The sequence below is a fragment of the Parasteatoda tepidariorum genome, chromosome X2 (genome assembly GCF_043381705.1).
Source record: "Parasteatoda tepidariorum isolate YZ-2023 chromosome X2, CAS_Ptep_4.0, whole genome shotgun sequence".
NCBI lineage: Eukaryota > Metazoa > Arthropoda > Arachnida > Araneae > Theridiidae > Parasteatoda > Parasteatoda tepidariorum.
The window spans coordinates 59220309-59242601 of NC_092215.1; the positions used below are offsets into that span (position 1 = coordinate 59220309).

Sequence of the window (22293 nt, forward strand, 5' to 3'; positions counted from 1 at the left end):
TATCGGGTCTTAAAACAGCTGCATGCGGCATGAAATAACCAGAATTAGCGGATTTATCTTTACATTCCTCAACGATTCCATCTCTTATCTAATCCTCAATAATATTTGCATACATGTCAAAAATATTTTTATTTTTACTTAATTTTATCATTAAATTATCAAACCGTCTTTTGGCAATAGAGAAATTACTATCAAGATCATCGGGATTTGAATTCCAAAGTAATCCGGTTTTATAACGATTGTTTTCATATTTTAAATTGCTTTCAAAATTATCAATTGTTTCTTTATCTTTTAAAGATAAAATTTCAAACTCCTTGGTGATACCTAAGGAATCGAGTGACCAGAATTTTCTTAAATCAAACATATCACCTGATTCAATTACACTTTTCATAACCGCTATGTTTTGCGACAATGTATGCTCCCGTTTATAACTACTTCCACTAATCACCCATCCAAGAACAGTTTTTATTGCACACAGGCGATTATTTATAGTTATCTTTTCATACAAAAGAAATTCCCAGAATAAATCTGAACCAATCAAAAGTTCTATACTCAGCAAATTATCATTATCTTCCAAATAAGAATCAGCCATATCAATTTTATTTTTATTCATAAATTCAATTACTTTGGGGTCGGGAGGTTCAACTTTAACTCCAGTAATGCATGGTATGACAAGAGTTCTAATTTTAGTTCTAAAATTCGTATTCTTTTTGAAAATTTCAAATTCAACAACAGGATAAGCCTTTTCCGTTGCTCTTTGCATTCCAAATGAATAAACTGACAAAACTTCGTAAGCAACCGGTTTTAAATTTAAATTATTTGCAACTCGTTCAGACAAAAACGAACGCTGGCTGCCATTATCTAAAAGAATTCTTGTCAATTGAGACGAAGAATCTGATTTAACTTCAGCAGTACAAGTCTGCAAATAAACCCTTTTGGAACATTCAACTTTTTTATTATTACATTGGGAAACAGAACTAATAACTTCCTCATTGGAAATGCTTGATGGTGGAGTTTCATTAGAAACTGCAGCCAAATCAGAAGATTCATTTAACTTTTCCTCAGCGTTTTGAATTTTACTAACTTTAGCATTATTTATCCCCTTATTACCTCCCAAACAAATAGACCCATGATGACTTAATCCCTTACATTTATAACAAGGTAATTTATTTACACGACAATTCTTGCTTACATGAAACAATTTAAAACACTTGAAACAACGATTAGAATTTTTCAATAATTTTACCTTGTTTTGGGAAGACATATTACATTTGAAAGCGTCATGGGGTTCAGAGCAAAAAATGCATATTGACTGCGTCATCTGTGCATTAAGCGCAGTAGCTGAGGGTGTGCCTTTATTAAAATTTCTGTTTATATACCTATTTTGCTCGTTACGCAAATTATAGCTACCTCGATGGTTATAGTTAGTCTTTTTATCATTAAAAAACGCAACCGATTCACGACATTCTATCTCATTCTTTAAAAACAGCAATAATTCATTAACATCGGTTTCATCTTTAGATTTCCGTTTTCGTTGAAAATCCAAAACAAAATCTTCAGGCAATAATTGTAAAATTTTTGGTATCAAAAGTATACCATAAGATTCAGACTGAACTTTCATTGAATCTAAATTTCTAACTGCGATGTCTAAGTCATCGTACAATTTGCTAAATGCTGTAATATTAAAGGTATGTTTAACACTCGGAAAACTAAGTATTTTATTAACAAATGAATTCAAAATTAAATATCTACGACCATATTTCTCATGTAATAATTTAATACAATTATCATAATTATCATTCGTTAAATCAAAACCTGATACAACATTACCTGCCTGGACAGTAAGATAAGATTTCAAATAAATGAATTTTTCAATTTTAGAAAGTGATTCATTTTTATGGATAGTATTTTCAAAAGAGTCCCAAAAAGAATTAAAATATTTCGGATCTCCCGAAAAAGGAACAATTTGAATTTTCGGCAATTTAATACTGGAATTGTTATTAACTACTCTTTTCTGCTCAGTTATAACCGAATCCTTTTTTACAGTTTCAACTGTTTGTTCATTAACCGAAACCTTTATTCCTTTACATTTTATCAATTGCTTTAATTTAGCTACATACGTCAAATATTTATCCTGATATTCTTCACTAGAAGCTAAATCTTCATCCAACAAATTAATATCAATTATATTTCAATTTCCTTATTCAAAGCTATTAAATTTTGATTCCTTTCAATTAACACAGTAAGATTCTCATCTAATACATTTGTTTCAACATTTTGCTCAGTTAATAATTTATCAATTTTATTTATTAACTTAGTAAAACAACTTCGTTCACTAGACCTTTTTCTTTTAATTCGCTCTAAATAATCTGTTTCAGCCATAATGAGCGTCTAACACAAAGTCACACCCTTAGCAATATAAAAAACAATAAATTTTCAATAATCAAAACCTCAAAACGAAAACGAATTCTGCAACAAAGAAAGATATAAAAACGCTTACTTTGCACATACAAAGTATTAGACTAGCTGTCTCCTTGAAGTGATCATGTATCTTTAACTGTCATTTTCGATTTTGCCCTTGAAATTAAAAATAACACTTTATCTTCTCTTGCTTTAAATTCCTCTAGTTCGTAAAATACTTCGTGGCCAATTGCACCATATACAAGAAGGGGAGGGCAATCAATATCGAAAACAATAAAACAAATATTTATTTAAACAAAACAACGAGTTCCATATTATTAGGATGGAACCCTTCAGATTATAAAGTTATACATTAGAAGGCAATTAATTCAAGCCAATGCTTACTGCTTGATGGTTCAATGTAGACTGATTATCAGCCCTCTGGTGGGGAGATTTCGAATTAATTAAATTTACATCTACATTTCTGAACAATCTTCGCTCAATTGTGTATTAAAAGCTTGTGACTCTTTAAAGTTCATAAGCGATTGATAAATTCTATCAATTAATTCAGGCTTTTTTCAACATCCAAATTTAGCACATTTAACACACATATTAATTCGTGTTCGGAACAAGTATAAGATATCAACTTTTTCCTTTCCTCAATATTTATGTCCGGGGGAAAAGAAGAAAAGGATCGCAATTTTTGATATTGAAGTTAATTTTGTTAAGAAATGGGGGAGGGGGTAAGTCCAGCAACTGAGATATTAGAATATTCACTTTAGTACATTTAAGAGTTGACACAGGTTTGCTATTTGTTCTTTTAAAAATTCCTTTTTAGTGAACGAAATAATTTGTGATAAGCAGTGGTTAACAAAATTGCTGAAACCACTAAAGAAATTAGCAAATATACAGTGTAGTTCCAACTAAATTTGCAATATATATTAAATTTAACGTGTTGCTTAAAATCTATTTCTCAGAATGAATAAAAATAATTCTAGTCAACAGTATTTAATATTAATCATTAAAAATAATCACCTGAACTTTTACTGATGAATAATTTTTTAATAATAATAAAACCTAACAAAAACATCTGAGGAATTAGCTGAAAACTTGAATTTCGGTTCCACAAATTTTTGATGTTGCATTATTTATGGAATGATACGAGGTTGAATCCGACATTATGACCGAGTTTATAATATCCCTGTCACCTGAAATTCTGCTCATTTACTCATAAATCAAAAGATCTTGACCACTAGATCTTGAGCCATCACTGATGGGTTTTAATTTTTTTGAAGTCGTGAACTAATATCTGGTGAGGATTATTTTCAATCTTGTAAGCTCTGAGTTCTGCTGTGATTTTTTATGAAAGGACTGTGCCATCATATTATTTCTCAATGACAAATACTTCTTTTACAAACGATCTGAATTTAATTTTATTTTAACTCTTCTTGTTCTGCTGCGAAGAAAAAAAAACACAAACTTTTCATGTCTTGCCAATAAAAGAAATCCAGAAGAATCGCTGGACTCACAAGGCATTGAGAGACGTGAAATGCATCAGAAACTCATGTTTGTGAAAATTGCAACACCATGAAGGACTTACGCGAGTGAGCTGAAATTTTCAGGAAATGCAAAGTAGAGCATGATATGCAAATGATTAGAATTTCAGACCCGTAGCGCATGCGTATGCTGAGCAGCGCCCTCTGAACGGCGGATGGATCAGAATAAATAGACGGCTGTAGCCAAGCGAGTATGGAGTATGGTTATCTACTAGTGGTAAATGTTAGTTTAGTCATTACTTATGCCTATTCGACGAAAGAGAGTGAGATTTCAACAACTTACGGAGTTTAAACGGGGGACAATCATCGGCCTTCGTGAAGCTGGATTATCTTATCGTGCAGTAGCCGTTTGTGTGCAGCGTAACAGCAGCACAGTGATGCGTGTTTGAAAGTAGTGAATGGACGAGTGTCGGACAGCTTGGAAATCCGGGAGTGGACCCCGAAATGTCACGTCAGCTCGCGATGATAGACGCCTGTTCGGCGTTGCGCTAACGGACAGTACGGCTCCCTCTAGACAACAGCACGGTGGTCAATAGCTACAGGTGTTTCATTGTGTGCTTTATCAATTCGTAGACGTCTGCTGCTGCGTGGACTGCGAGCAAGGACTCCTTTATACAGGATCCCCCTCACGCTAAACCTTCGCCACCTGCGGCTGCAATGGGCCAACCAGCATAGGGACTGGTATGCTGATTGTCGTGTTTTCTGACGAATCTCGCTTCAATTTGTGGTACCATGATGGCCGCATTCGTGTCAGACGCTATGCCGGTGAACGGCATCTTCCGGAGAGCGTTATCGAGCGCCACAGTGGACGAACACCCTGAGTTATGGTCTGGGGTGCCATTGCATATCATGGACGATCTCAATTGCTACGAATTGTGGGTAATCTGAACAGCAACCGGTACATCAGTGAAGTTCTACAGCCCCAAGCTGTTCCCTTCCTTCAAGCCTTGCCAGGTGCTGTATTTCAACAGGACAATGCCCGCCCTCATATTGCTAGGACTGTTCAATCCTTCCTTGCATCGCGACAGGTACAACTTCTTCCTTGGCCGGCGTATTCCCCGGATATGTCGCCGATTGAACATGTGTGGGATTTCGTTGGTCGGCGTCTCGCTCGTAATCCTCGTCCTGTTGCTTCTACAGACGAACTTTGGGTACGCATACAAACAGTATGGAATTCTCTTCTTCTGACAGACATTCAAAGTTTGCTTGACTCCATGCCACGTCGTGTAGCAGCACTTATTGCGGAGCGCGGTGGCTACACAAAATACTGATTTCGATCTCTTGTTATTGTTTGTTTGCTTTGAAAGTTTAATCATTTATTTGTACCACTCAACTGTGTACTAAATTTCATTCAATTATGACGGTTCCTTCATGGTGTTGCAATTTTCACAAACAGGAGTTTAGAAAAGAGAAGTTAACTTTGTACCGGCATTTACCCATCGCTAGACGAACTTTTTTACCCTCCTTAGGGGAAGTAAATTCCACACTCCCAACATTCTAGCGTATATAAACTGAGCTGAAGTCATTATCTTGTTTTTGCCTCCAGTCGGCAAGAAGCATTGTCCCAGGCCCCCATGATCTGCAAGTTCGTCACTGGCAATTCTTTTTGAATGGTAGAATCAAGATCTGACCAATACCTCAATGTTGATATTGGATCAAATTTTATATCGAGCCAGCATGAACAAAACAATTATGGTTTGAAAGATTTTTGTAATACACTAATGAAATAAAACAAGTCACGAGTCTACATTATTTGTTAGTTTTCACCATAACTTTTCAATATATCATAGTCAGCCATATAATATGAAGAAGTAATTTAAAGCTAAGCTTTGTTCCTTTCAGAATGTAGCAATTGTTAAAAATAAATCAAACTTTTGAATTCTTTTGTACTTTATTAAAAAGGATATAAAATTTATAGTTAGTGGTTTCACTAACTTTTAATGGTCTCTGCAATGTTTATATTTTATACTCAGTTGATATAGAGCCCATAAAAACTAAATTCATCATAGCAAACTTAGATTTCTTTAGTTTTTCTACATAAATTCATATTAAAAAACACCTTTTAAGGCTGCCTCGTGAATGGAACACTTTATGGAGATGGGTCAGCAATGCTATCAAGTTCTTTCTGTGAATATTGCTTCTGCATACGAGGAAAAAGAACGTGCCTTGAACCAAAATGTCAATTAGTTATTGAAGGTTGCACTCCTCATTATGATACAGAATTTTCATGCTGCCCTTCCAGATATGATTGTGGTAAATCTCCCAAAGAAATTTTATTTTTATTACTCCTTAAAAGGATGTTATGCTTTCTTCTTGGTGGAGGATTTTCATAAATTTTGAAAGGTATTTCTTCTCACATTACTTCTTTTCAAAATCTTTCCTTAAAATTATTACTTTACTTTTATTTCTTTTTCTTAATAGTAAATATTTAATCAATTTTATAGCTCAAAAAGGTTCAAACAACAACACAGCCAACGGTATAATGATGACAGATTTAAGTGAGACTACTGGTACGTGTATTTTCATGTTTCATATTTTAAATGAAATAATGTTTTACTATTTTTGCCTTTATTAATAAACAACACAGAACTCAGATAAATAACTTTTTTAAAAAACATATTTTATAATACAAACAAAAACAAACGGTTAACAAAAAGTCAAAAGAATTGTTATAACATGCTTATAAAAATGTACATCAAAGGAAGGCATATTAATTAACTTAAAAGAAAGAAAAAAAAGAATAATTTGATTTACAAATCCTTATATTAATAATAAAAGAGGAAAAAGTTTGAAAGAAGCAATGCTATAATAACTTAAGCTAATATAACTAACTCCTTATAAATAACTCCTCACTAATTTTCATTAACAATTGTTAATGAAAATTAGTGAGGATTCACAATGAAGGAGAAAAATATGTCCTATTTCATACTTTTTATGAACTTTTTTCATAATACATGTTTTTCAACTAATTAGAAACAATATGATTCAATGCAAAACTATGGATTCCAGTTTGAGACATTAAATTCAAGCTATGTTCGAGTAGAACATACTTAACTAATGATTTTACTTTATAAATACATAAGATAATGCTTGTTATTTTTCTTGGACAGGAGGTCACTGTATAAGAAAAGGCGAAGTGTACTATCAAGGTGAAGTAATAGCCAGTCATAAAGCTTGTCATAACTGCTATTGCAATGACTCCACAATAATTTGTGATGAAATCCAATGCTCATCACCAATAGATGGATGCCATCCTATCATTCCTGACGGACATTGTTGCCCAGTTTCTTATCGCTGTGGTAATTTTACTTCTAGAATTATTGTTGTAAATTATGATTGCCCTTCAAAAAGCATTCCTTCATTCATGCAGTGTTAAAAAAAATTCTGTTTATCCTAAGAAACTCCAAAATAGGTACTTAATGAAATTCAAAATAATTTACCAAAAACTGTTAGTTGACGAAAATAGTATTTCTAACTTCTTGTCCAGGAAATTACTCAAAAACTGACATATTTGAAAAAACTGTGCCCTTTTTCTAAGTATATATATATATATATTATGTGAGAAAATTTTGATTGAGAAAAAATACTCAAGAGCTAAAATGACGCCATTTAGCACTTACTAGGGTACTGATCTTCCATTATTCTTAACATCAAATATACGTTTTTCTATTGAATTAATCAACTTCTGGCGTGCTTCTGGGCAGGGGAAGAATACCATATTTTCTCAATAGATTCTTGGAGGTCTTCAACAGTGCTATATTGTTTACTATTTCTATATACTTGGCAGGTAAAAATGCCACAAACGTTCTCAATTGAATCTTGGTCTGGACTCAGAACAGGCCAATTTAGTATCTGAAAATTTTGTTGAGAAATCCAATTTTTTTGTCAAACATGAATTATGTATCACGGCATTGCCTTTTTGAAATATATAATCGGTTCTTCCAAAGAGATCTTGATAAGGAGGCGTATGCTTCCTCAATGTATCTTGATACTTTTTAGATGTTAGAAATCCAAATGCTCCCCAAACCGTTGGAGAATTGTTTCCTTGCTGCCTGCTAAAAAATTTATTTGGCTTTTTTAAGGTCATGTTCATATGAGTTCTAGCCATCAGAACCATCTAAGTTGCATCTTTTCTCATCACTGAAAGTACACATAACCATTTATTGCCACACGAAAGGCCAGTTCATTCTTCTCAGGTAATGATGTTGTTAAAGGCATGGCTTGTGGCAATTTTTTTTCAAAATGATATATTTGCATTCTCTATTGATTAGAAATAATCTGCCTGTCTTCATACTTTGCAGGAATTATGCCACTTAATCAACCAATCTGGCATTTACTAAGAAATTCATAAAGTGCTTAAACTTTAATAAAAAAAATCACAATATTAAATAATAAAATCAACTTTAATTACTGAATATTTCTTGATAACATTCACTTCATTTAAGTAACAATTTAAAAATTTTCCCCTTATTACATCAGATACTTTTCAATTGTTTACTATAATCAAACTTCGTTATGTGTTTAAATTTGTGAGACAGACTGTAATAGAGTCACATTATTCAGAAATTGGCCCTCATATATACATATATATTATGAAGAACCAAAATTAATTTACACAAGAAGCTTAACTTTAAGAAACTTACTATTACTGAATTGCAAATATTTTGAAATTGTTTATTTTCTAGTATGATTTTTTCCAGATTTTGTCCAAAAATTGCAGTGCTCCTCGACTGATGTATTCTTTTTTTTTTTTTTTTTTCCAATTCCCTAACAGGTTAACCTGACTTAGTGGGACTCTGCATGTTGGATTAATTCTTCTTTCTTAAAAATTTAGACCATTGTAAAATGAATTTTTTAAACAAAATAGTTCTAGAGAAATTAAAATTTAAAGATAGATCTTAATTTTATTGAAAAACCTAGGCATATCTGAAATTTTACTGCTTGGACATTATTTGATTGGTTTATTTTAATGTTTGGATTTTGTCATTTAAAATCATATTGTTTAAGAAAATGTAAAAAAATTTCATACCTTTTAGTTCAGAAAATTTATCAATCATTATTAAAATAAATAATGTAGAAAAATAAAACGAAAAATAATAAAAATAAAACAATAAAAATAAAATATAAATAAATAATAAGAAACATTTACTTTACGTAGAAATATGTTTAGATAACTGAATTTCTTAATTGCGAGTTAAACAGAGCCGTTTTTATGTTTATAGGGGCCCTGGGCCTGTCATTATCTGGGGGCCCTTACTGAAGAAATTTAGAGAAAAAAAAATTTAATTTTGAATAATTTTTAAAAATTACTTTATTTTAAGACTAAAAACATATAAATTAATTATGAAAGCTTATATACATTATTCTTATCGAAAATTTAAGATAACAATACTTTTCGCTCTTTTTGAGAAGCGAATCTTCTATCACATCATGAAAATCAATTTCCTGTAAGACATACATTTTGCTTTGCAGCTAGAAACATTAAATTATGAAGGTGTGTAGAAAGTATGCAAGGAGCTACAAGGAAATACAGTTAAGGAATACAAGAAAATACAGCTTGATTATTAGTTTTTTTTATAATCGCCGTTAAAAAACTGACTCAAATTTGAGCTAATGTTTAACTACGTAGCCTTGAAATTTCAAAACCAATCCAGAAGACAAGGAGACTCCTGGATCAGAACCCAGAGGTATTGAATTGTTATGAAAACTTGGAGGAGTTCATGACCCCAGATTTAACATGCACCAGTCACAATTTTATGTATGGGTATTATTCGGCCGGCTGAATTCGAACTCCCATTCTCACGAACAGGAGTCCATAGCCCTACCAACCAAGCTATCGTGACCAAATTATTAGTTTATTTTATAACACTCATTGAACAGCCCACCCAATTTCGAGTTTACGACTACTAATGTTCAACTTTGTAGCCTTGTAATTTTGAATCCAATCCATCATAAAAGAGAACTCCAGGATCAAGTATTGGAAGAAATTTTTGCCTTCGTGGAGGACGTTTTGATGGAACTAACTCGCATTTGCGTTGCATAGAGAGGAAGAACACGAGTACCTCCCACGGTTAGCCTAACGGCAAAGGCACTCTAACCCATTATCCGCCTACCACTGAGGATATTTCACGTCAGCACTGTGGTCGGCAAAAGCCGGGTGTGGAATTTATATCGACCAGCCAGCACTGGTATTCGAACTCGGTGCACCTCATTTGGAGGAGAATGCTCTATCCCTTGAGTCCATCTTTATTGAGTAATAACTCTGCGGCAGGTACCAATTATCCAATTTTATTGATTGGTACCAATTTTATTGATTTGCCTGAATTTAGTCATCTTCAAAATGTAAATGGTAATTCAATCGTAATTTTTGCAGAAAAAAATGGAAATAAATCGTTTTTCTTCTCAACCTGCAATGAATGAATGCAGAAGCAACCACGAGGGTTAGCGAGCAAAATGAACAGGGAGCGGAGCCTTCTTGTTTTTTAAATAATTGTTAAATTATTAGTTTTTAACATGCATACTTAAAAAAAATAACAAAAACATTTTTCAATATTAAGAAATAATAATTACAAACTGTCATCAGCGGGAATAGAACCCACGATCTCACAGTTTTGTGTTAGATTTCATAATCATCAGCCCCAAATATACACACCTGCCTTGCGGATATTTTTTAAATTTTTTTTTTAAATTTAATAAATTAAGTCATTTGGATACTTGACATTCTTGAAAAATGCTTTCCAAATTACCATTTTTAACGTTTATAACAAGTATTTTCAGTTCATTTAGAAGTAAACCATAATGTTATATATTAATTTCCATCGGTACATCAATTTTTATAAAAATAAAAAAAATAATAAAAAAATCGAGACATCACAAACCAACATTTGAATTGTAAAAAGTATTTATATTTTCTTTTAATGTTTTTAATCTGTTTGTACAATTGGCTGGTGGCTGGGTCGCGTGCAAGCGATTTTCCTTTTTTTTTAAAGTCCCTTCGCAAATGATTATTCCCTAGCAGGCGGTAAATGGATGAAGAGGAGTGACGTAATAGTATGAGAGCCTATCAGCGATTTGCCAGAGGGCGCTGTTTTTCTCCCTCCTTTTTTCGAATCTTCGACGCAGAGCGCGTTAGTCAGTCTCTTAAAAAATTTTATATTTATAGGTTGTTTCAGAGTTTAGGATCGGAGATAAGTAACTTTTAATCAACCGAAAATTCTAATTTTCTTATTTGCTTTGTAAGGCGATTTAAATTCAACAAAGGTCGAAATTATGTTAATCTTAAAATTTTTAACTTGAAATAGATACTTAAAAAATTTAATTGCTCCGCTATTTCTAATCACGAGCGTGATAAATTTTTTTTAAACCCAGCCTAATATTTATAAATTTGTTAAATGTGTGATATGTTCATTAATATAATTTAAGCTGTTAGAACATTTGAAAATTATTTTTGAAGGTGCACCGAATTTTTGAATATATAATGTGTTTTAATTATTGTTTAACGAAGACACTATATTTGTATAAGTGCAAATGCATTGTAATCAAAAATTAAGTTTTAATACATATTTGTTTTAAACGTTAAATTAGTCTTTAATTTTGGCTATGTCTCATGCTGTTTCTTTGGATAAAGATAACTTTAGTGCACGTGCAGTCCGGTGCCATAATTCTCAAAGATCATTTAAAATCCTTCTAAATGAATAATTATTTCGTTTAATCATGTCAATTAACATAGCTTATAATTCTAGTCCAAGTTGTTGTTTAACTAATCAGATTAACATTGATAATTGATCTGGAGGCACGTAGATGGCCTGCACAAGTACGTTAGATAATAGTAATAACTGATGTTAAATGTTAGTTATTAAGGTATGAAGCTACTAATTATTTTAACATTAGAATCACAATGTAATTATTTTGATAATTCTAGTTATATTATTAAATTTTTGATTTAGACTTACACAACGCAAAATTATCGTTATTAAGAAATTATTCTAAGTGCTATACGATCGAATGAAAATCAATTATTTTTATTAAAGGATAAGGTTAATAGCTATATTCCAACATGTTTGTTAAAAAAGGAACCATAAAATTAATACAAATAAATATTTAAATTATAACATTTTTAGATGATAACGCTGACTGGTTATATTTTTTTAAATTTGTAACAGTGATTGAAATTCTAAATTATAACACTTAAGCCTAAGATTGATCAACAATTTTATTTAATTATACTAACAATGTTATTAAATTATAACAATAATTCGGCTTATCTTAATCATTTTCAGCTTATGTGTATGCACCAAAAATAAATTCAAAACTAGACTAGATATAACACAATGACTGCAAATTTAACAGTCGGATATAAAACCTTATTTAAGAATGATAATGATAAAACGATGAAAAATCTACATTCTTCTAATTAAATATTTTAAAAATAGCCTGTTTTTAGGTTATAATGTTCGTAATTACCTTAATAAACTTTAATCGTAATGTCGGGGCTCCGCCGATAGAAGGCATTTAATATATCAATGGAACACACTAAAACTTTATATCAATTAGCAATTAGTTTTAGAATTACAATTATAGAATAGTTATTTTTATTACAGAATGAAAGTTTTTAAAAGACAAATATTTGTTAACGTTTAATCAAAGAAATAATATAACCCATATTGAAATCTAACAAATTACCCATGATAAATTTTGTGACAAAAAAAAAAATTGAAGCCTGATTGATTTCCGGATTTTAGAAACACCTTCTAGTTTCACTATTCAATCAAATTGGTTTCGATGTCTTTCATTCCACCTGTCTCACTAGTGATTCAGCATATTTCGATATCATTTTTGTTTCGTTCTTACTTAATATTAATTTGTTGTTAATTTGTTTGGGACAATTATTTTTTTACTACATTTTTGCGAGAAGTTTAAAAATATAATATTGAGGGCATTAACTGAATTTTTTTTTTTGCTTCTCTTACTTATATCATCCACCCACAAGCAACTGTCTGCTCTTAATACTGCGATAATATAAAATGAGATAGCCAAACAAAACGCATGCAGTTATTTAAATTCATGTTCAGAAGTATTAATTGTTTTTTAAATTGACAATTTCAGTCATCTTTTGGGTATTTTAAACTGCAGCATATCACATGAAAGTATTAAATATATCATTTTTACAATAAAATAAAATAAAAATGAATTATGATCCTTAGGAACAGATATTAAAAAGTCTCGTGATCGAATGATGGAGCATAATTACCTTTTACACAAATAAAAAAAATTTTATACCTTTTAAACTAAAAATTTGCTTATTTTTAAATATTTTATTAATACTAAAATTGTTTAAAAGATTATATGACAACGAAGTTTTTATTTTATTCAGTCATTTATTTATATTTTTTTCATTTTTTTATTTTATTAAATTAAATGCATACGCTTAAAATAAAAACAAAGCTGTCAAAATTCCATATATAGTTTCGATTTACAATTTTAAGAAATTGTTTCGACTTTGATTTGGAAATTTAAAAGCCTTATTAAATGAAAAATTGAGAAGCCTCGTTATCTTTAAACACATAATAACAATAAAAATCAAGGAATTAAAAATAGAAACAAACATGATCACTAAGCAATAAAATCATAAGCTAACTAAATAAATTAATTTTGTGCACGAAATATAATATTACAAATTAAATATATTTCATAATTAGTGAAACATGGAAAATTTGGTCATACAGGAGTTTTAAACAATTTTTTTTCTCATGTTTAAACATTTGTTTCGCTGATGATCATTTGATTTCAATGCTCTATTAAACAAAATCATGTTGTTTCTGTCTATTGACAGTAAGTAAAATTAAAAAATAAAATTACATTTGTTATCCCAATTTCATGCAGAACAGACCAAATCAAGAGTTTTGGCAGACAGGCCAGTTAAAGAGGGAATTAAATAATGGCCCGCCATTTAAATAAATAAACAAAAAAATCACAATGTATATATAAAAAACTGCGCAAACCTTTCACGTTTTCCCTAACCGCAACCAAAATTGATTTACAAAAAAACATTTGCTAACCTCTAACGTCAAAGATTTATGTTTTCTTAATATCCTACGAAAATTTGATATAGAAATTCTTAGTTCACGGATTCTCTTACGATTAATGTGAAAAATAACAAAATAAAATACAATAATTAAGTAAATTAAACAATTAGGCTATTTGAAACATTTAGGATGATTAAAGGAATTTTTTTCCTTTTATAATAAATATCTAAATGTTGTAAGAAAGAAAAACTATTATTGAATGAGACCCAATATAAAGGCACTATGGAAATCAAAGAAATTCTTCCAAGACCCATCAGAACTGGGGGCCCTGGGCCAGGGTCCATCCTTAAAAACGGCTCTGGAGTAAAATCATTCCCTTAAATATTTTTAGAGATGTGGAAAATAATAAAGTAAAAGTAAGATTAAGGAGCAATTTAGCTTATTGAAGTTCAGCAATGGCTTTCCGTGCTCGATTTGAAACCCTATATGTTAAAATATTAATGCAATAAAGTATCTAATTTATCAAAAAATAATTACTTTCCACATTTTAGGAAACAATTTTAAATATTTTGTTAAATTATATTATTACCTTATATCATTGTTTACCTTTAAAGGTTTAACTGACATAATAGTAAACACTCTAAAATTTCATACATAAACAATGTGAAATGTCTCTAAACTAGGTTAGGGTTGACAGTTAAAGTAAATGTTTTCTAATTGATAAATTAGTTTACTATAATAATGCGAAGAATAAATTATTCACAGTGGTATGTTATTATTTAAAATGAGTTAAATTATTTCATTGCATCAACACATATTGTATACATATCATAATGAAGTTTTTATTTATTCAAATTTTGTATAGGTGGAAAAGAAACTCTTCAAATGAAAATGAACACTTCATATATTAAAGATATTAAAACCATAAAACACTCTGATGTCTTCAAGAATAATTATTCTACAAATCCAACTTTTGACCATGAGACACTGTTTTTCGATGTTATTCATAGGCGCTTAGATGATGATTATAGTTTATTAGATGTAACTCATCATCAAATAGAAGAAAATACAGCCCGAGAAAATGACAAAACACTAGATTTAGACTCTTCTTCCCTCTTGAATGCGTCAGGAGAATATGATAAATTACTCAAATATGGAGAAAATAATCAACTGAAATCAATTTCAACTGGAATACCAGAAATTCACACAATATCAATGAAAGAACTTGTGGAAAGGTATTTCACAAAACATGAGCCAAATATATTGAAATTAGAGATTGAAAGCGTTGAATTAAAACGAAATAACTCCAAACAACCTTCAAGTATTATTGAAGCAAATTTAAAACCAGAAAGATTTTCTGTTAAAGAATATACTACACCTATGCATAATATTGGAACAACAAATGATAATAATACAACAACAGATGATAATAATACAACTAAAGATGATAATACAACTACAGATGATAATGAAACAACTACAGATTATTATAAAACAACAGCAGATGATTATACAACTACAGATGATAATAGTACAAGTGATAATATGCAGTTCAGTTTTACCCAACCACTCAGTAGTAAAATTGATAATTTTCAAAGAGCCCCAATAAATGTTTTAGAAAGTAATAAAGAATTAGGTCAAATTCAAAATGATTTCAAATACAAAACTTCTCCTTCGTATCCAACAAAGAGTACCAGCATGGCTTATCAATTCAGTACAATAATTTCTAACGATACCAATGTTACTTTAGATTTCACCAACTCTGTGCACGAAACCAAGATGGATAATTATACAATAGAATCACAAATTCTTAAGACAACTGTGCTAAATAGTATGGAATATTCAAATGAATCTAGTCATAGACAAAACTCATCCAAAGAAATTTTAGATGAAAGTATTAAGTCTCAAACTCGTATTAATAGTAAACTTACATTTTCATCTCAAAATAACAAGTCAGGAGATGTAACTTCAATAGCAGCTGAAAGTCGAGAAGATTTGACAAACGTTGGATCAATTTATTTAGGAGCTCCTCTATCCGTCGATGATGGCAGTCAACTACGAAAGGATATGACTATTAAGAGTGATGGGGTAATATTTTTGGATCCTAAATTCACGGATATCGCACCTGAACAAACAAATACTTCAACTGACACGCACAACCGAAAGAAAGAGCCAAGAATCCATAACCGCACTCTTGCACTCATCCCATTTGTTGCAGAAGATGCTGTACGAGGTTTTAATGCAACACATGAAAATACTCAAGGATTTCCAGATATGGTTTCGGGTAAGTACCATATCAACATTTAGAAACGTTTTAATTTGTTTATAAGTCAAGATTTCTGCTTAGGTACATGCGCCAAAATAATAGCCTAGTTTTGGTGACTCATGGACAATAGTCCATGAGAAACTTTGAAAAATACATCACAGAAGGGGACCAACTCAAAAGGTGTAACTCATACCCACCACCCACACAAACTTCTACACAATTTTTTTTTCTTAAATTTTGGCAAGTTTAAAATCCCTTTACCATGACAATTGTTAGTGCAAATAGGTACCAATACAGAAATATCTCCATTTATTGACATAACTCTTATTGTATATAAGTTTTATATTTTTAAAAAGTTCTTAAAGACAGTAACTTTAGAATTCAACAAAAAACTATTTACAAAGCATTTTGAATTAAAATTTTAAAACTCTACAAAATAAATACTTACTATAGGAGTTCCATTATTACCGTATTTTTCGGCGGAAGCGCCGCGGCGCTTTCGAAAAAAAAGTTGTTTTTTTCCTACATGCGGCGCTTCCGACGAAATATTTTTTAGTAGCAATAAAATTTTTCAAGGAAAGTTATTTAAGATGAAATAATTTTCTGAGAGAAAGACTATTAAAAAAAAAATTAATAACGAAGTCGACGAAATATTCGCCCGTATCGCGATCTGCAGCAGAACATCGGCAATTGTAATTTGAGCGAACAGAAAAGGAAGTAATAGGACCCTAAATCCGACACTCACGGGACTGACGAAATGCCGATTTTTGGATCTCTTTCGGAAATTCCAATATGGGCCCCTAATATTACTATAATTCAATTCCATTGTTAATTTCAGAAAAACCGATAAATTTAGTCAAGTTTCGATCGTAGATTATGATGGGGTGAATTTAAAACTGGCCCATCTNTTATACGATAAAACACTCTCTAATCGCTAACACCGATGACAGGAAAAAAATTTCGTTTTTTTTTTCTTTTCCACAAAAAGTTTAGAACTTAAAATGTTGTTCTTTCATTATAAAGCAATAGCATAATATTCTCGTATCATGTAAAACTTGATAACGAAGTTACTTATCTACCGTTTTACAGTTATAAAATGAAATGATTATTGAATTCTACTTGCATTTTAAAATGTCAATGTATCCATCGTTCAATGAATTTTACGATTATTTTTATAAAACTGTGTATAATGAACATTTCAACTAAAATAATTAGTACAAAATAGCTGCTAATAATTCTCTTCAACATTTATAAATATTATACATTTATAAATTTCAGCTTTTAGCATTATTGCTAAATAACCTCTACGTCGAAAAATATTTAAGGAATTCCATGATCCTGAAAATTTCCTGATTCCATGATTCCTGAAAATTAAATAAAATTTTAAAAAAAATGTAAATGGTTATCGAGCAGAACCATTAGGTTTAATTAATGAATATAGAATTAGTAGCAAAGTCACTGCTGAACAATAATTTTTTTTAATCTTTTAATTAAACAAACTTTATTGTAATAATCATTTCATTATTAAGGATAAGAAGTTATTGTGAAATTATTAATTTTAATAAGTGGATGAGTAGGTAAAGAAGTTCACTACTCGAAATACGCGTATACATTTAATGAAAGTTATGAAAATACAGAAGATGGTGGTAATATGGATATGGAGGTAATAATATATAATTTTTTTTTATCTTAGTTTTATTACGATCTTCTAAAAAACGCTAATAAACACAATTATGTTAACAAATACAAACGATTATGTCGGAGCTGTAACAGAAAAAATACGCTTTATATTTCATTTAATGCAGAAGAATCTAATGAAGATCGAGCTTATTTGAAACTCTGAAATGTGACACTCATATATAACTTGGTGAATGATAGATACGTGATACCGAAAACAAAACAAAAACATAAGCACACAGCTGTTTGGCGATTTGCGAGACGCTCCTTCAACGCCGATAGATATTTTCGCCAACCCCTTTACAATCTACGGTATGTTTCGTCAATACGCGCCCGGTTTAGCGCCATTGCGGCGCTTGCGCCGGAGCGGCGCTTACAATAACTTTTTTTTTAAAAATTTCAATTTTATCGATGTGCGGCGCTTGCGACGAAGCGGCGCTTTCGCCGAAAAATACGTAGTTGGTGATGGTATTTATCTTCAAAGACAAATGGCATTTTCAACTTTTGAAAGCTATTTTAAGCAGTGCAAAAACAAAACTTTCTTTATTTGGTTTTGAGTTTAATTGGAAGTACATTTATTATAATTAAATTGCATAGCTCTGCCTTTTTATAAAAGTCGAACATAAAAAGCCTAATTTAAAAGGATATTAGTCATGCTTTAGTTGTTTATGAAATTTTTAAAACGTAAAATAAAACTTTTTCTACTAAATTTAATATTCTAAATTCTTGTTTATTACAAAGTCCTTTCTAAAAAACTGTCTGATGCCATATGGAACAGGGAATTCCTTAAGCATGCTTAGACTTTTCACCAATTACATTTTACCTTTCACAAATTTTTAGTAATTTTATAAATTTTTTGAAATATTGCATATTTACCAACAATGTCTCTATACTGGTAAAACCACCAGACTAACAGTAATTGTTTTGATTTAGCCTATAGGTTATATATAAGGACTTTTCAAGCATTACATAAGCACCTAAGAAGGGTTTGTTAGATATTTGCTCATTTTGCTACTCTGGAAAATATTTTAGGCCAAAGGTACAAAACATATTGAAACATAATGATCAAACTGTGTTTTTTGTACCTACACAAATCAGGCACCAAACCAGAGTATATTCAAATAAAAATAGTGATGAAATTAGGTCAGTACACCGTACTAGCTCTTAAAGATCTCTGTACCAGTTCTTGAAACTTCCTTTATTTAAAAATACAAATGACTTAAATGGCAAAAATTGCTAGGTTAACTTATAGCAGCTTCTTTATTCTGTTGTCCAATGTTTCTTTCAAAGTTATATTACCAAATTTAAATTGATTTTTCAAGTTTGCTTCTTTAATTTAACTATCTAATTAAAATGTCAATCATAAGTAATTGAGCTAAACAGCAATTTTTTTCAATTTCTTATTATTGTATTTAACAATAAGTTATTTATTTCTCAGTAATTAAAAACATATACAGTAGGGAACCGATTATCCGGAATGATCGGGACCATCGCTATTCCGGATAACTGATTTTTCCGGTTTTCTGCATCGCTACAAAAAGCCGTTTTTTTAATATTAAACCAAACTGAAAAAAAAAAAAATTTTTTTTTGGATATAATCTTAAAAAGAAGAAAAAACGATGAAGTAATACACTAATGATTATTTCCAAAATGATGGTATGGTAAACATCTTTCAAAAAAGAAAGAAAAATCCTAAAATCTTATGAGGATAAAAAAAAAAATTTTTTTAAATGGCGGGAAAATTTATCGAATTTCGTTCCGGTTTTTTGGTTTTCTGATTTCCGGATAACGGGTTCTGTACTGTATCTATTTTTAATGGCTTTTTTGGGGCTACATTTTTGCAGAGCTTATACCCTACTTATAATATGATTTGAAATTTTTATGCTACTGGTACGGTTGAAAATTGTTAGTTATTTGATTTCCATCACTAGATTCTCTATTATATACACAGCTGATTGCCCACCATGATTCATATGTATTATATGAAGTCCCATATTAGATAATTTATTGATATAAGACATTAAAAAATCTTTAGTCATTAAAAATATTTGTATTATTTTTTAATGTAACATTTTTAAAAAAAAATTGATTGCTGTGAAAGATAAAGACCCTCTCTAAAATACCAACTAAGTAACGAATAATAATTATAAAAATTGGCAAAGCTCTAAAAAATATTTTAAAGTAGTTTTGCAAAACCATATTTCTAAAATACTGGCTTGAATCACTTCTGCAATAATTTTTCTTCATTTTTTATCTAGAGACCAGTATGTCTAGGCAGAAGAGAACAGTTGTTCACAGATAACTCATAAAAACATTTTCAATTTTTAGACTTCTGTTTTATAAAAGGACGCATTTACATGAATGGAGAAATGATTACAAAACCAGACCCTTGTGAATTATGTCGCTGCTTTTATGGCCAAGAATTATGCCAATTGCAGAGATGCCCATCACCTATAATCAAAGACTGTATACCAGAAAAAGTTCCAGGATTTTGTTGCCCTCGTTTTACATGTGGTTTGTACATAGTCTTTTATTACATTATCAATGATATTAATAACATAACTCTGATTTAAAAAAAAACTTTTTCAGGTAAGAATTCTACTTTTGATCAACATCCTAGTCAGAAAATTACCATCAATTCCTCCCCTAACGCCCATGTTCTCAGTTTAGTAACAATTAGAGGTATACATCTTTTGCATAAACTCTAAAACCGTAAACTCCTGAGAATCTGACATGACAATTGTGCATAATATACAATAATATTTAAAAAAATTATTATCTCTTGATTTATTTTAAATATTATTATCTCTTGATTTGTAATTGGTGTTTTATTAAACTATCTGCTTTGTGCAAAAAGCATAAAGATTGAAAGAAAAGAAATAGCAGAAATTCGTTTTAAAATATCAAGGAACAGAATCTCCTATGAAATCTTATGCAGACAAAGTATTGGGTAACAGGATCACATACATACAGATTTTCATAGGACTGAATCTCACACAGACTAAGTATTAAATAGCAGAATCTCGTAGGAACACAGTATTTTGCAACAAAATTCTAAAATAGTATTCTCACATAAATTTCAATTGCAAAACTGGTCATCTCCTTAAATTTTGGAAATCTTTTTCATGAAATCCAAGCTTTATGTATGTTTAAAAATCGCATGCCATTTCTGGCAAACAATGAGTAACAAATAAACATTTCCATCAACTGAATACAAAAATCCACATTTCATATGCATTTGAAAATCATGTATCAAATCCTGCAGGCGGTTAATTATAAAACCGCCATCTACGCATTCGTCAAATGTTGTTTTTAATCAAGAGTTTGATTATTACTTGTTGTTTAGCATTATTGTGACTTTGCCTGTGACTGTAAATACAATATTTTAATCAAATCTCATGTTTTTGCTTCTATATTTTACTATAAAGAAATGCATGGAGTATCTCTTTAAATAAGAAAAAAAAGTGACCCTACATCATTAACCCTGTCCTTCTCACTCCTGTCAAAATTATTAACTAAATGTCAGCACTCATCAAACATGTATATTTGCGATTAACCCAGAATTTAAACATGAATACACATATTGTACAAAGACTTAGTTTCACACGATTTTCTGGACGCTTTTATGATCGTTTTCTTCAAAATTACAGGACCATTAAGGGTTTGAAAAGAAAAAAAAAGTCCTTACAATGTAATTTGTTTACCAGATTTACTTTTGGCCAGTTTTTTGTTTGTTTGTTTTTTAAATCAAAATTTACAGCAGTTTTTATCGGGCATTACATATTTGAACATTTTTTTAAGAATGAAAATAACTACATTTCATAATTCTTAACACAGAATTGAGTTATTATTGAAGTATAAAATTTAGATATAGGGGAGAGTCGGGTACCCACAGTCGGGAGAGTGCCCACAGTCAATTTCATATCTATAGAATATTTTTTCAAGTCAATGGGCCATCGGACATTAATTGTTATATTAAAAAAAGATTATTTTCAAAGTTTCAAGTATTTATGTAGCTGGTAACATGGTAAACAATAGTTTTGAAAATATGTTGAATACAGTAGTCATGAAATTAAGAAAAATTGGTTGAATGTTTCTGATTAAACTTCATTCTAATACTAAAAAAATCATTTTTTCTATACATACAGCATTAAAGTATGTAGTCTTAAGTTGAATTTGCACAAAGAAAGAAGTTTGTATGTAAAAATTGTTCGAGTAATTACAAATTTACAAAAAAATTGGATTCCGGTTTGCCCCGCTCACATGAATGTCGGGTATCACCGCCCAATTTTATTTCGTCGATAAATGTACGGTTGCAAAGATTATATATGCTTTAATACAAATTTGAATGCAATACTCCTTAAGTGAG

The 22293-nt window shown here is 30.5% G+C and overlaps 1 protein-coding gene across 1 annotated transcript in view; it reads left to right on the plus strand.

The window, feature by feature from the left end:
• The window catches only part of LOC107449503 (uncharacterized), a gene marked incomplete in the record, with an annotated part of 108549 nt that overhangs the window by 77709 nt on the left and 8547 nt on the right, over positions 1-22293 (plus strand). Inside the window, 6 exon segments of the mRNA XM_043052494.2 lie at positions 6024-6209; positions 6401-6466; positions 7067-7255; positions 14847-16265; positions 20253-20438; positions 20514-20606. Coding sequence (XP_042908428.2) covers positions 6024-6209; positions 6401-6466; positions 7067-7255; positions 14847-16265; positions 20253-20438; positions 20514-20606 — 2139 coding nt within the window.